Source organism: Toxotes jaculatrix, chromosome 12, assembly GCF_017976425.1.
Source record: "Toxotes jaculatrix isolate fToxJac2 chromosome 12, fToxJac2.pri, whole genome shotgun sequence".
NCBI lineage: Eukaryota > Metazoa > Chordata > Actinopteri > Toxotidae > Toxotes > Toxotes jaculatrix.
The window spans coordinates 23,337,419-23,353,219 of record NC_054405.1 but is presented as its reverse complement, the minus strand read 5'-3'; the positions used below and the strand labels follow the sequence as shown (position 1 = coordinate 23,353,219).

At 40.0% G+C, this 15,801-nt stretch overlaps 1 protein-coding gene across 1 annotated transcript in view; it reads left to right on the top strand.

Moving 5' to 3' along the window:
* Positions 1-13,876, top strand: part of vps37d (VPS37D subunit of ESCRT-I) — a 29,191-nt gene extending 15,315 nt beyond the window's left edge. Inside the window, exon 4 of the mRNA XM_041051839.1 lies at positions 4,943-13,876. Coding sequence (XP_040907773.1) covers positions 4,943-5,476 — 534 coding nt within the window. The 3' untranslated portion in view covers positions 5,477-13,876. The remainder of the gene's footprint in view (positions 1-4,942) is intronic.
* The last annotated feature ends 1,925 nt before the right edge of the window (positions 13,877-15,801 follow it).

Sequence of the window (15,801 nt, the reverse complement as noted above, 5' to 3'; positions counted from 1 at the left end):
GCTTGTTTGTTTATTTGTCAGTGGGATTACATAAAAAGTGCTGAACTGATTTGCACCAACCTTGGTGGAGGGATGGGGCGCAGACCGGGGAAAGACCCATTAAATTTAGTGGTGGATCCAGGATTTTTTTTCTTTCCTTAACATTGTGAGATTTTCCACCTTTCCGGTTGTCAATGTGCTGATCACAGATCACAAACCAGAAATATGCAGCCTCATGAATAAAGGGAAAAATGTTCCAAATCGATAATCACGGGGGCCAAACACATCACATGCTCACATGAGCAGCTTAGCTTAGATATTAAATTTTCCTACTTGGCTTTTACATCACAGTGCCAAGTCACAATGAACCCTTAGTGCTGTCTGTCCACGAAGATACTGAAGCTTTGGTTTTATTTACAGAGGTTTTGTAATGTCTGTCTCCACCACAATGTTTAAAGCATTTAACAACTACATTTGGAAAAAAAAAACAAAACTTAACAGCAGCATGTTTTTTTAGGAAACAATGTCCCAGTCACTCTGGAAGGAGTAACAAAACAAAGAGCAGCGCACAAAAGCTGCATGATTCTGTTCACACACTCACCTGCATGTGCTCGCTGACACTCGCCTGTAGGCTCGCGTTGTATAACTTCCATCACAAAACACTGCACTGATCCTCTGACATGCATGTGCCGACATGACAAGTGTGCACACAGGCAGCTGTAGTTAGAAATCTGCTGTGGTTTTTTTTTTCCTCACAATTCCGTCTCGTTTATGAAGAACAGAAATCACTGGACCTCATTCTGTGAGCGCCTTGTCAAGATGAAAAACAGCTTCTATTAATTACGTGTTCCTCTAATATCTTCACAGACACTGTTTATTTTTGACTTAGTTTATGTGTCTCTGAGAGCATCAGTCGTAATCACATGCTCAGTCAGCTCTGGGTGGGTTTTAGGTGGATTTTTCACAAGCTGAGTTATTTATTAATTTTTTTAGCCTTTATTTGAAAGATGAAAGTGCAGAGAGAGAGACAGGAAACATGGGGAGAGAAGGATGACGACGTGATAACGGTCTATGGAACCAAACCGCTGGCTTTTAAGTTTAAAATCACACGTTTTTAGATGGGATGTGCTTTTAGCAGATAGTAACCTCATGTAAACTGAAACTCATCGGTTTACATTACATGATGAAAATTTGATGTCTTCTTCATAAGTCGCTGTAGCTGCACTGCGCTTCTTCTTGCATGTGCACAAATTGTGAGGGATGTGTGGATCGACCAGCTGCACATCGCACACAATGTGTGGCGGAGGATTGGTGGTTGGAAAACAGGATCAGCCAGCTCTTGTTTTCCAAATTTCATCCAGCACATGCTTCTGTCTTTTGAGCTCCCGGTGAATTTACAGCCCATTTGAACCCAGCAGTGGAATAACAGGCTCTGACAAAGCAAACTGTTCTGTAGACAGGTAACTAATGAGTGTAAATACTTTTAGTGGTAGTTGCAGAATGAATGCCAGCCATAAACAGCATCAAAAACCGGGTTTGATGTGGTGAAAATCCAAAGGATTATAACTTTAAACATCTTAAAATGTGCCAGTCATCAATCAAAGACATACAGCGACCTGAGCAGTCAGAGGTTTGGAGGCTAAAGGAGCATTTCTGACGTTTACACTGTGCAGAAAGCTTCAGCTGCTGTCTCACAATAATTCATAGCATTCGCCTCCGTGAGCGTGAGGCTCCGATGCTGTTTAAATCCTACATGTTCCTTTGGCCTTGATCAGGGCAGTGAGGGAGTCTTGTTCATAGATGAAATCCACGCTGCTGCTCCAGGCTCGGATTGATCCGCTCAGCACACCTCCCCCACCTCACAGAGGCTCCGATCAATACCTGCATGACTCAGTCATTAGAGCGGCTGTCCACTGATTGATTAAGGAGCACCAAGCACAAGCCAAACAATCATTTTGTACCTGCTTGTTTATTTTTTTATCTGTAGGATAAATAAACTCTTAACTCTGTAGTTTAACATGATTTCTGGTTACTGCATGTTGAATATTTGACATATTCACTCATTCATGTTGTCACATTTTTTGATTTTATGATGAAATAATCCTTCAGATTTCATCCCCCTGTGAGTGGGTGTACATTTAACCAGAGCTCTTCGATTTAGCAGACCTGAACCAACACAAAGAGAGACTCATCACCCACAGTCTGTGTTCTATGACTATCTGCTCCCCGATCTCAGACACTTCAGATTAAGCCCTCAGAGGGTTTTTACTGGCTCAGTGGAAAACCATCTTGATTTTCTTCAGCAAGACTGACACCAAATACAGCAGTTTCCAAAACATCTTCCTTCAGAATTCAGATATACTCACTGCAGTGGCGCCGTGACCGTGAAAATGTGGGAAAGCGTGTTTTTCCGTGGCCTCCGTGTCAGAAGGAAATCCTTGCCTTTGAAGACTCTGTCCAACATCTTCTCCTTCCGTCGCCTAAAGTCAGACAAGCTTCCTTATTAGGAGGATTCCTCGTCAGGTACCAACATGAACAAAGATATCTGATGTAGGAAACAAAAGTTAAACTTGTTTTTGTCCTCAGCAGTCGTATAAATCCCTCACAGCAGGGTTGCTGCGGTTCACGTCCCGCTTCAGCCTTCAAACAGAGCTCGTTCCGCTGTATTTCTGCAGATATGAGCTGAACTGAGGGCACACAGATCGGTCTGGTTTAGGTTTTAGCTCTGGTTCATAGCCTCATTTTCTCAAGGGTCTGCTGATTTTGTGTTAAAGCGGTTGGATTGCAGCCAAGAGGGGACTGATGTTGTTCCCTGTTGTGGTTTTCATCATTCACACACTAACTGGTTCTCTGCGTTTAAGGCCCAGTGTTTAAAAATTCTCCAGCAGAAATGTTTCTGCAGCTTCCGCAGTTTCTCTTATTTCCTTAATCTCATAAACCAGATTCTCCGTTTATGTGACGTGTCAGTCCAGTCCATTTTCTGTCGATCAACTCATCAATTAATTGACTGTACTGCTTCAGCTGCACTTGCATCTGCCATTTATTCACCTGTGAAGTGAAAATCAGCGAAAGGGCAAGTGCATAATCTTAATAAGCTGCTTCTAAGATATAGTTTAGTAATATTTCTGCTCTGAAGGCTGAGTGAAGAGTCATCTCATCTCATTTGCCTCAGGCCTCTGTCAAAACACTGAAGAAAGAAGTTAATGTCTTAAGATGAAAAAATCCAGTCACGCTTTTTGTCAGACAAACTGCATGACCCAAAGAGAAGTTGATTAGTTGATTAGAATATTCTTCGTATACCCCGCATGAAAATAAACAAGCTCTGCCTGCAACAGCTGTTGTGTATTGGCAGTAAAGCCAATAAATTCACTGCGACCTGAGGTTATTTAATGGCGTCCATGCCAGATGGAGAAGCTCGCACATCACAGTGGGGGGAAAGCACAGTGGGAGGAGAGGTAATAAAGCAGAAACTCCACCAATCACATGATGCGGTTGACCAGGGGCTGTGTGAGGGTTTACACTGCAACAAACATCCGCTTTAACACTTGGTCTCAGATTTAAATTTCATGAAAAGACCAACAATGAACTGATCCTGACCAAGGATCTTCTCTTTGCCTGAAGGCTGATTTTTCTTATTCCTCTTTACCACACACCTTCATTAATGTCCAGAAACTATTAAAAACACAGCAGTGAGCCACACTGTCAGTCCCACATATATGTGTGTGTGTGTTAAATTAATCCACGCCTGAAAAAAAAAAACTAGAGTGCTCAGCTGTTTTAGGAAGTTACTGAGCTTTTTTTGAAAGTGTAACGACACATTTTTAAAGTCTTGCATGTTTTTAAAGATTTGAGTCTTCGGTAGGAATAAATGGGCTTGAGGCTGAGAACCACAAAGAGAAGAAGGGGAAGTCAGAGAGTATTCAGAGACGAACTTAACACGTTCGGTTTTTTGAAAGAGATTTATTGAGGGTGTGAAAAATATAGAATAACACCAGTCTCATTCTTAAAAGTTGTTGGAGCTAGAATGAGTATGTCGAAACAAGACAATATAAAACGGATTTATACACTAGATTTTAGACAATTTACACTTGAACCAGAATTTTATTATGTGTTAATACAGAGCTCAGCCTGCGCACACTGCAGCATGTTTACATCCACAAAAGAAACCAGGTCACTGGGAGAAATCAGGTTAGTGTCCACTGAACAAAACGCATTTGGAGCTGAAACAATCTATCGGCCGATCGACAGAAAAATCGGTGGAAACCATTATGATAATTGATGAAACATTTAAGACTTTTTCAAACAAAAAGACCAATCGTTTGATAGTTTGATGTTTCCGGCTTCTCAGACGTGAGAGTTTTCTGTGTAATAAACTGACTGTTTTTGGGTCTCGGACATTTGAAAACATGATGGTCATTTTTTAATTATTGTCTGACATTTAATATTTAATTATATTCTCATGTGGTAATGAAAAGGTCTTAAAAATCTCGTGTACCTTGGCTACAAGCCTCCCACTTTTTGCCCGTGTGAACATGCAGAATGTAATAAAACTAAAACTAAACTAAATCTGAATCAGATTTGGCCTTAAAACGATGACTGTGGTTTATGAGTGATTTACTCCGTAAATATAACTTCTGCTCTCAATGATCAGCTCAACCAGACGAGGCTCAAACTCGGCTTCTCACGTCCTGGGAACACGTACAGAGACAGATCACACGGCTTTCAAGCTTTGCCAAATGTAACAGTTGCTGCACATGGACCATTGTTAGCTGTGTAAAAAGTTCTTACAGTGAAATATTGTAGCCGACAAACTGTGCCAAAGTTCATGGGTAAACATCCCAGAGCCGATTAAATCCTCTTTATACTTAGAGGAGTTTGTTTGAACGGCTCCCCGCGGTCAGACCTCCCTTTATGTGTTGTCCTGTCTGCTGATGCCGGTTTATTTGTCTGCCCTGCTTCACAGGAGCTGCTGGAGAAGTTCATGGAGGGGAACGTAAGCCTGGATGAGTTCTTGGACTCCTTCCAAAGCTCCAGGAAGACGTATCATGTCCGCCGGGCGCAAGCAGAGAAGATGCAGGAGATCGCTGCCAAGCGGCAGCCGGGCAAAACCAAGAGAGCGGAGGAGAGTAAAGTCCCGGAGGTGAAGAAGGACTCGGAGCTGCCTCAGGAGCCTCAGCGGCCCAACGGCTTCGTAGCCCAAGGACCTTTGAGAGTGTTCCAGGTACGCTACGGCCTCACGCCGGCCATCCTCGTCCCTCATTACCCCGTTTCTCCTCCTGCCTCCGCCCCAAGCCATCAAAGTAGTACTCCCCCGCCAGAGCCCCAGCTGGGACAGACCCACATCCTCAGCCCCAGCGCCCCTCTTTCAGGACACGGCCAGCCGGTCGGCCTCAGAGTCATTGGACAGCTATCGGGGGGATGGCCAGCTAATGGGCGGCCGGTGAGAGTGCAGCAGCTTTACAGGCCGAACCCTCAACCCGAGCCGCCGTACCGATAAGCTGGAGGAGGGTGGGGGTGTGAGAAGGAGGAGGATGAAGAAAAGCCGGTTTTAGAGGTCTTCCAAGACATGGAACCAAACAGTGGCTGTCAATCATGTAAGCAAAGACTGATCCAGAGGCAGGCAGCGCTGCAGACGTCCGTTTCTGTTCTCCATCCATGACGCACAAATTTAACCATCAGAGGAAAACGAGCAGAGCAGAGGTAGACGACAGAGACAGGGAGGTCAGGGGATGGGTTTCGATAGCCGGTTCCATTCTGGATGCATTGAAATACTCGCATCCCTGAAGCTCCGACGCAAACGGGTCTCACATCAAACCTTTTATCTCGCGTTGATCTTTTTCATTAAAGAACAATGGAAAATGTATAGAGAGAAGGAAGTTTGAGACCACAAATCAGCTTATCATTTATTAAACATCATCGTAATTTTAAAAAATTAATTCACAAAGAGACACCACATTTTGCAATTAAAATTTTATTTAGCCAGTTTAGGTCAGACTTTAGTCTAAGAAAAAAGATAATAATCACAAGCCGTTCACAGCTTCTTTTTTTAAAATCAGATTTGTCTGTAGGCGTCAGCTTCAGTATTTGGAGTGGTGAAGTGATTTAACATCTTTGAGTTGTAGTTATTTTATTCTTTACTCACGAGATGAGATTCGATAAGAGATTCAGAAGGATTCAGGCTGTGGATTTGAATTCAGTAAAGTGCTATCGAGCCCCATCCCTAGAGACGACATGAGTGTTTTCATTGTTATTTTTAATTATATTTTTTTTATACTTCACACTGAGGGTCTTAATCGCATCAACACAAAAAAAAGAGAGAGAAAAAAAGGAAAGGATCTCATTGTTCGTTCATACAGCCGAGGACAGCGAGAGGCTTTGTGAGATGCCAGGAGTCATCAGGATGAATGATGACATGAATAAAGTGGCGTTTGATATAAACTCTCGCTGTTTTCCATCCGTCAGATAAAGCACAGACATTCAAACTTGGAGCCATTCCCAAGGTGATGAATCCTGATATGAGATCATCGCAGAGCAAAGTTTAAACAAAGACGCACTGTGGAGCAGAGCAGGTGGTATTTATTAATAATTCCCGGACTATAACCTGTCAATAGCATTTGCAGCGTCATGTGTGTTAGCATCACAGACGATTAGCCCAAAGCCTTCTGCCTTCCTGTGCGATTTCACGAACAGTGTTGCAGCTCGCACACCAGTGAGCAATTTTATTTATTCATGTAAATCCTATTTTAAATGGCTGACTTCAAAGCTTCTTGTTTACCGTGCTAAATGAAGAGCGCCTTCTCCTTTCAAGGCAGCCAGTGTTTTTTATTTCTCCCCCAAACTGAGATGACAGAGTGAGGGGAATTTAATCTCTATGAGAATGCCAACGCTCTGCAAGCCCACAGTCGAATATGAGGAGGTTCTTCTCATTTCGCCCTCCTTTTTCCTCATTATCCATCCTTCAGCATTTAAAGGGAAAAGCTTTGGATTGTAGTTCTAATAGTTCTGCTCTTGAACATACATTTTTCTCATTAATAACTCATATAAGTGCATGCTTACTACAGCTTGACAAAGTACATGAAAATGCCTTTTGCAGGCCAGTGCCCAGTCGCATCTTAGGAAAATATTCTTATGTGTTAGATTTTTATTGTAAAGAAAGAATTGTTCTAACTTAACTTATGTCATTTTCTTAGGAAATATCTTAAAATAAGTGAGAATTGTAAATGGATTTCAAGGCTCTGAGGATTTCCTTAAAAGTTTTTATTTTCATAGTTTTCCATCATTTCTGTCTAACAACACTCAGAAAATAACCGGCTGAGATTAGTGAATGCAGCTACATCGAAAAATGATTAAAAACGATAAAAACGATGGCCAAAACTCTGATAATAAAACCAGTTTATTCCTTAAATTCAAACTTCCTTTAACAGAAAAATAGACAAATACTTTTAAGGTACCTGTTCTTATTATTAAACAAGATGTAAAAAAAAAAATGTTTCGTATCAGGTATAATCCAGTGGGGGCTTTATTATTTTCTGTTTGTTTGTTTTTCTTCAGACTGGATGATACTTCTGAGTCTTCTTTTATCAATATCTTCTGTTTTTGGACTCTTTAGTCCGGTCTAGCCTTTTGATTGTTTTTACTGTTTTGTATGAATATATTAATTTAATTTCATGCCTTCAACCACAGAATATTGCCTACGTTCTCTTACTAAATCATTGAAGGACACTTTGTCTTTTTAAGGTGCACACTGTTAATTTAACAGCAGGAAAAAGTTTTGAGATTTGAGAAATCACTCAATATTTTAACTCACAAATCTGTTTGAGATTTTCTTGCAAGTCTCTGAAAGGAATTGGTCTACATTATGGGAAATATGCTTATTTGCTTTCTCCCCCAGAGTTCGGTGAAAAGATTAATCACACGTCTGTTCAATAAATATGAATTTAGAACCACACAGCAGCACCTCTAAGGCTCACTAATTAACGCTTTATATTTTGTTTGTTAAATCCATACAAAACAACAAAGTGTAAAAAAGACGTGATTTCACAGCACAGGAGTCCCTGCAGCTGCAGCTGAGGATTATTTTCTCCATTGATTATGTGTTTGGTCTTTTAAATGTCAGACGATAGTGAAAAATGTTGTCCAGCACGATTTCTTCAGATGTCTTGTTTTGTCCTTCCAACAGTCCAAACCCCAGAGACATTCAGTTTAATATGATAAAAAAAACAAACAAACAGAAAAGCAGGAAACCTTCATATTTGAGAAGCTGAAATAATGTTATAATTAATGAGCCTTAGAGGTGCTGGGAGATGGATTTCGTCACCTTTGAACAGAGCCAGGCTGTTTCTACTTATTTTAAGTCTTCATGCTAAGCTAAGCTAACAGCTACAGGCTGTAGTTTCACTTTCAGAGTACAAACATAAGGACATAAACTTTTGCTGTAACTGGGCACTGGCTCCAACCAGACATGCAGCTCTGTGTCCACTCAGGGTCTTTAGAAGAAAAAATGCAGTGTCGGTTCTTAACCTGTAGCACAGATGGACCCGGGGACCGCCCCCGACACACATACACACACACACACCTTTACAGGTGCATGCCAGAGAAACTCTAACCATGAACATGACGGTGACACCAAGTCGCCTTTTACATTCCATCGTTGCATTGAGATTTGACCGAATGTTGTAGTAATAATAAAAAGGTTGTGATACTGTCATTGCTCACTTTATTTTACTGGTTTTGTATTTTTCAGCTAATTTCCTAGAAACTTTTTTCATCACTTCCTAAAAATTACCTGGTATTTAGCTGTAATTTAAAAGGATATCACACAAACTAATTATGAAGGAAACGGGCAAAGGGTTATTTGGTACAGTTATCAGCTTATGAAATTATGTTTTATTATTTGATTTATTATTTTATGTTTTTTATATACATTCAAAATTGATACCAAACTTCATAAAACTCCTTTGGTAATTATTAGTCCTTGTGATTAAAGACAGTGTCTGTCATTACTTTTAACCATTCAGCAAAAAAGGCTTTGTCTGACTCCTCCAGTGGTGGAGAACAAGCCCAGATTTCTGTGAGGGTTTACCTGGTGGCAGGTGAGTCCTGTCTCCTTATAAGCACAGCTGGGCAGTGGTATCTACAACTGCTCTTAAGTACTGATGACCGCTTGTTTCCAAAAACGAGAAACAAAAGAACAATCTCATGTTATATAAAGAAAAGCACCTGCTTCCTTTCAACACCTACAGTAGTTATTCGCATCTGATTCAGATGATCAGTCCCATTTTTTAAGTTTAACAGCTGTGTAGTTTCTTTCGGAAATTATATTTAGAAACATATTTCCGTCTAATTTCCATCGACTGGACCTGTGAAATGAAATGACTGTGTGACACAAGAATTAAGAATTGTTGTTGCTCAAAGGAAGCTAAAATGGATATTAACGTCTGTTTGTGAACCATTTTTCAGGACCAAATTTCATGGGCCTTTCTTGAAAACATCCTTGAAATTTATGGCTAAATACCAGCAAAGTTTTATAAAATCATGAGGAAAGTTTCCAGTTGGAAATAGTTGGAAAACAAAAGACCTGTAAAGTAAAGTGTTATGTGATTTTTTTGTAACAGTGCTGTCTGAATCCACCTTAACCAAAATTCATTTTATTCAGACCAGATCATTCATGTAAGATTGGACACTTACGTGTTTGAAATATCCTCAAAATGTAAAGTGCTTGTTTCTGCGACTGTGATTTTGTTTGTCCAGTCTGTTATAATGTGTGTCTCTTTTCTATCAGGGACTTATCCCAGCAGCCTTCTTAAGAAAAAAAAAAGAGAGCAGTAATAAAACAGATAAATTAATGTTGCTCTCAGAACTTAAATTTAAATAAAGTGCGGCCACTCGCTGAGCCAAACGCCTCAAACACTTCAGATGATTTGCATCGCAGTATCTCAGATGAAGGAGCTGAGGCTGCAGGCGCTCGCACCAGATGATTATGAGCGATGTCAAAGCCGATCAGCACTGCACTGAGCGAAGATGAGCTAATAATATCCAAGTCAACTCATTTCTGTCTCTGTGCGGAGCCACATCAGCACATGTGCTCAGCAGCTACACTACAGTGTACATGACTGGATGCACGTGGCTGTCGAAGCCTTTCAGAATAAAGAGAGTTGAAGGAGGGAAATGTCGACGTGTAAGGATTTCTGATCTTTAACCTGATTACACTCAGAGGGGAAAAAATCATTAGCTAATTTGATGCAGCGTTTGTTTGTTTTTTTGAGCGGGGGCCTCATATGTAAATTGTTTGTGGGTTTACAACAAAAAATCGAATAAAATGGTTGAATTCCTCGTATTAAAAGATGTGCATATGAAAGAGCATGACAGCCAGACACAGTAAGGCACAGTTGGTGGTTAAAATGCTTCTCATGCATACTAACTATCATTAGTTCATGTTAAAGGACAAAAGACTCTTGAGTCTTTGGGAAAATCTCTGCTGTCTGTAGCAGGATGTTTAGGAACAAAAGGTTAACGTGTTGTCTGTGTTTAAGTCTGCACAAATCAGTGCTGTGACTCTGAATATATGTTGAAAAATAACTACAGAAAATGATCTAAAAACGCAGCTTTTATATTTTTCAGACACTTCAACCAAAATGCCCCAGTGACGCTGTGGAGTCACAGTACTTTGTTAAAGATGGGGAACGTTTCAGTCCATGGACACATGATGGATGGGCTGTACTTGTCAGCAGTATACAGTATAATACAACTTCTTCTGTATGGATACACTCTGTCAACTCTGTCTAAACCACATACTAATTACTGGAAATAAATCCTTATTTATGTGCTGCACTGCTGTTTAAAATGTGGGTAATACAGTGCTTCACAATAAGTTAAGTGGGTTAGAAATACACAGGAGAAGTCAGAACTGAATAGAGGCAACAACATCTAAAACGTAAATAAAATAAAAATAAAACTCAAAGTAAATTACTGATCAATAGCAAACAAACAGTGGTTCCTAACATGTGGGTCAGGACCCCAGAAGTGGTCACAGGATTAATTTAGGGCTCTTGAGATAATTCAGTTTTACAAATCAAAGATTGTTTACAGGTCTTAGGGAGCACTACTCCTCGACCACATGTCACATCTTTTGTATTTAACTCATGTGGAAACAGACAACAAGACACTGCCGTTTAACAAGCAAGCACCCCTTCAATTTTACTGACCATACAGCAGTGAGCTTAGCCTCAGAGCCTGCACACAGCTCTCCTGAAGCCCAGACCTCAGAGGCTCAGTTATGAGAGGTGGTTCCCGAATGTGCGAGTACCTGTGGTTAACTTTTGCCACATCAGCGAGCCAAGAACGGCCACTAAATTTGAATAAGACAGTAAGAAAGAGGGGAAGAAATCAATCCCATCACTTGAGAACCTGCCCATTAATTCCTTTTCTTCTTCGTAAGGCAAACTATAAAAGTAAAGCTAAAGGCTGAATATCGCATTAGTTAAGATTTACAGAGGCAATAACTGTTCGCCAGGGAAGAGAATAAAAGCACTTATCTTAATGGTGACAGGTGTGGGACTGGAAGGTCACTGGTTTATTTAACTGGTCCAGCTGGGAGAGAAAATCATGGCCAGTCACAGATCCCTCCGTTAAATGTCAGCATGGCAACCTCATCTGTTCTGTGAAGTGAGACGAAAATCAATAAAAAGGCTTCATACAGAACAATTTGTATTTGATTTGGGCTTCAGAAGTCACACCTTTTACAGTGGGGTCTGGCTGAAAGCGTTGACCCCACTGAATAAAGTAAATTATAGACAGCCTTGGGTGCTTCCTATGGGACATTTTAAAACCAGTCTTTAGGAAGCAGCTGAGCAAAAATCATGTTAAAATATTTATATCAAGTACATTAGGCTATACTCAGCTTCTCTCTGTGTGGTTGAGAAGCTGCTAAACCATAAATGTGATGAACATTTTTGCTGGCAGCTAAGCAGCTGGTCGACTGAGACGCTGTCTGAACATCTGATTTACTGAAACACAATGAGCAACAACTAATGTGTGTGTGTGTGTGTGTGTTAAATCTATTCAGTGGCGACATAATTTCAAGAACAATAGCGTATGGGGGGTTGTGCAACAATTTCTTCACTCTGTCTCAGAAGCTTTCACATGCTAGATGATCTCTAAATGTCAAAATCTCTTCACCACAGTCGGGATTTAGCCGTGACCCATGAAGCCAGCCACTAAAAGCAAAACGCAGCTGCTTCTCTCACTTGAATCCATCTTTTTTTGGGACTTTTTTTTTTCTTTGGGCCTGTCACGTTTGTTAACGTAAACTTTAAAGCTCCGTTCTTTTAGCCATGACAGTGGTGTGGCTGTGGGGATGACAACATGTCTGAAAATTTAAATATCTCAGGAACCACACTGACCACAAACCTGCAGACAATTACCACCAAACTCTTTTTTAGCTCATTCCTTGCTTTTGCATACAGCAAATTTACCGTATTGCATTAACCAGCTGATTTCATCAATGCACGCTCTGTTAAACCCACCGCCACAAGGCAGTTAGCGACTAGCTGAGGAAGTAAACACTGTTTCTTAAGAGCCATTTTTTAAAAATTGGGTCAAGAACTGGTTCCAAACCAGCACCAAAAAGAGACTGTACAGTATACTGGAGTTGTATTTGTTGAGTGAACAGAGACATGACATAAAATTAATTCCAGTGTTGCTCTGTGTGTAGTAGGGGTGTAAATAAGGAACTGTTTACAAACACTTTAGCCAAAGGGCAGTATTATGTAAGTACTGTGTCTGTCAGCTTGTTGTGGATCTCAGAGGTGTGCAGCTGAAAACTAGCAGCAGCTGTGATGTAATAGTATATGAGCTTTAATAATATGCAGTCAGATCTGGCAGTTTTGTGTAGAAGATTTATAAAATTTAGATAAGCAGAGTCAAAAATGCTGCTTTGAACAGGCAGACGCAGCGTCGGTTTTATGGGGAACTGAGGGCGGTGAGTGAGCTGCTCAGAATGAAAGCACAGTGGCAGGTCCTAAATGAAAGGTAGCTCCATCAGCTACAGTAATTAATTAATCATTTAATAGTTAATTAAAAGGCAGCACAGTTACTCAGTGGTTATTACAGTTGCCTCACAGTAAGCACAGGAGCAAGTTGCTCATTCTCACTCTGTTAACATGATGTTTCCTCCCTCAGTATTAAAATATCAGATGACTGGTAAACTCCTTATTGCCTATAGGTGTATATAAATACGTTTGACTATTTATATACATAGTAGCATACAGCATTAAAAATTTGAAATTTTCTAATGCTTTAATTTTGAGAGCTAGAGATTCAGTCCTTGTACTTTGGTGCTCCTGTGCTTGTAGCATAGGTGTTAGCATGCTGCTTTGGTTCATTCATATGTTCTCATCCCTTATCAGGTGCTAACTAAAGGTTTTGCCCCCAAAAACTTGTTGTGTATCTTGAATGGTCCTGGTCAGCAGCTTCTTGTATAAAAACTTTCTGGTATAAATCACAAATTATCATGGAATTAATATATATATATAAACAATTCAGGGCACAAACACTGTTTATGTATGAGGCCTTTGTTGTGTAAAACATGATCAATCTGAAGGCTGTGATGGAAATTTCCTAAATGTCTTGTATCTGCGGTCTATACTTTTTCTCTGACCTTAATTAATCCCTTTAAAAGGTTAAATGGAGGCTGCTGGGAAGGTTCTTCTGCATGCTAAGCTTTGTATAAGCAATCTACTAATATGATCATACTGACATATTATCGGGGAAGGCGTTTGGTGGGAAAACATCTCTTCTTCCCACAGTTTGTGTCCTGCCAACACTGCAACATTCAAGTGACCTTAAACATGTTTACATGTGAAATTATTTCCATTTGCTTCCAGACGTCAATAAAATGCATTTGTCACTCTGATTGAACCAGTTTGTCACAATCTTATTTGACTGAAAGAAAAGAATAGACAGACACAAAAACTTCAAATATTTAATTAATATGTTATAATAAAATATAACAGTAAAGAATAACAGTCATTTACTGCAAATGAATTTCCAAGTAATATTAAATATGATGATTTTGTTCATGTGGATCTGTCCAGTTACATTTGAACCCCTAAACTTTGGACACTGTGTTAAAAGGGCTATATCACCCACAGATGTCTGTCCATAGTGATGTAAGCCTACTCAAATTAAAGCTGAGACTTGGCACTTTAATGTAATATCCATTAATTTATTTCAAAGTAAAAGTGCTGAAAAACAGAGTCAGACAAAAAAGTCCAAACACTTAGAGTCTGGACCATTTATTTCCCCCGTCTCCATCACATGGGGGAGAACGTGTGATTGTTATCAGTGCACCAGCCCTTGGCTCTATCAGATTAACAAACACTGCGGTACCTTCCACTCAGTCCTCTCATCTTTATCTGGATTTTTTTTTCTTTTCAGCTGCTTCAGACTCACTGTGCCAATCCCTCTCAACAGTTCTGTTCATTGTTATGCAGATGAAGCCCAGTTAACTCGCCTCTGTAAATCCAAACGGGATGAAAGCTGTTTCAGAAGTCTCTGCCTCACTGACAAAAATGTTAGAGCCAGTCTTAAATGAACAACCTGACTCACGGCTAGAACACCTTCAGAGACCCGCTGCTGCTAAATAAGAAGGTCCATCACTCCAACATGAGGCAGCAGATGACTGTATCAGGGGTTGTTGTGTTGCTGCTGTCTGCTGCCATCAGTAAACTGCAGGGCACTGGGGAAAAATAGGAACATCAAAAGTTTGTAGGCTGAACCTTTTCAAACATGCCCGAGCATATGAAAGAGAGACTGCTGGCAGAACTGGGACAGTTTGGAAAAACATCTTTATTGCAGAATTAATTGTTTATTATAATATTTTTATACTAGTCACTCTAAATCATAGCAGTGCTCTCATGCTCTCTAGTGGCCAGGCCAGCTGTCACCGTTTTTTTTTTTTAGAACTTTTGTGGCATTTGTTTACCGCCTTTATGCAATAGAGACAGACAGGAACTGTGACACACGACAAAAGCAGGCATGTTGTGTTTACATGAGACAAGCTTTATACTGCTGAATCATCAGGACAAGTCCCCACCGCCTCTTACTGGATACTTTTATTCACTTTAAAACAGACAATAGTAAGCAGCTGTGGTAGAAGAGGATCTTTTAAGTAAAAATAGAAATACTGCAATGTAAAAATACTGAAGTTCTGAATTCAAACTGTTACCATCAAAATATGCTTAAAGTATCAAAAGGAACTACTTACTTTATATACTCTTTGATAGTATTACCTATATATATTATTATTATGTTGATATTATGTTATGTTATTTAGCAGATGTTTGTGATGTAAAATACTAATCTTGAAAGTGGAATTACAATTACAGTATCTAATAAATGTAAATGAGTGAAAAGTACAATATTTCCATATGAAATGGAGCAGAAATATGAAGTAGAACAAAATGTAACTTGATTGAAATATTTTAGTATTAGTATTGAATTATATTTTAAATGCCAGAATAACTACAACTACAACAAGCCCTATATGTCACAATAACCTATCCAAACATTGGCAAACAAACACGGACACTACAGCCCCTGTCAACCGCTGGAGGTAGCTGGATGCCTCTGGATGTAGCCACCTAGCCCAGCCGATGCTTTAGTAAAGAGCTAACTGCCAGTGCCTGTCTATAGAGCTGTAACTCAATGTAACTACGCCCTAATTTATGTAAGAATTTTAAGCCTAAATAACACTAAAACGGTTGTGGTACAAAAAAAATCCCCCCCTGCAGTGTTCACAGAGGTGGAAACTATCAATAAAGA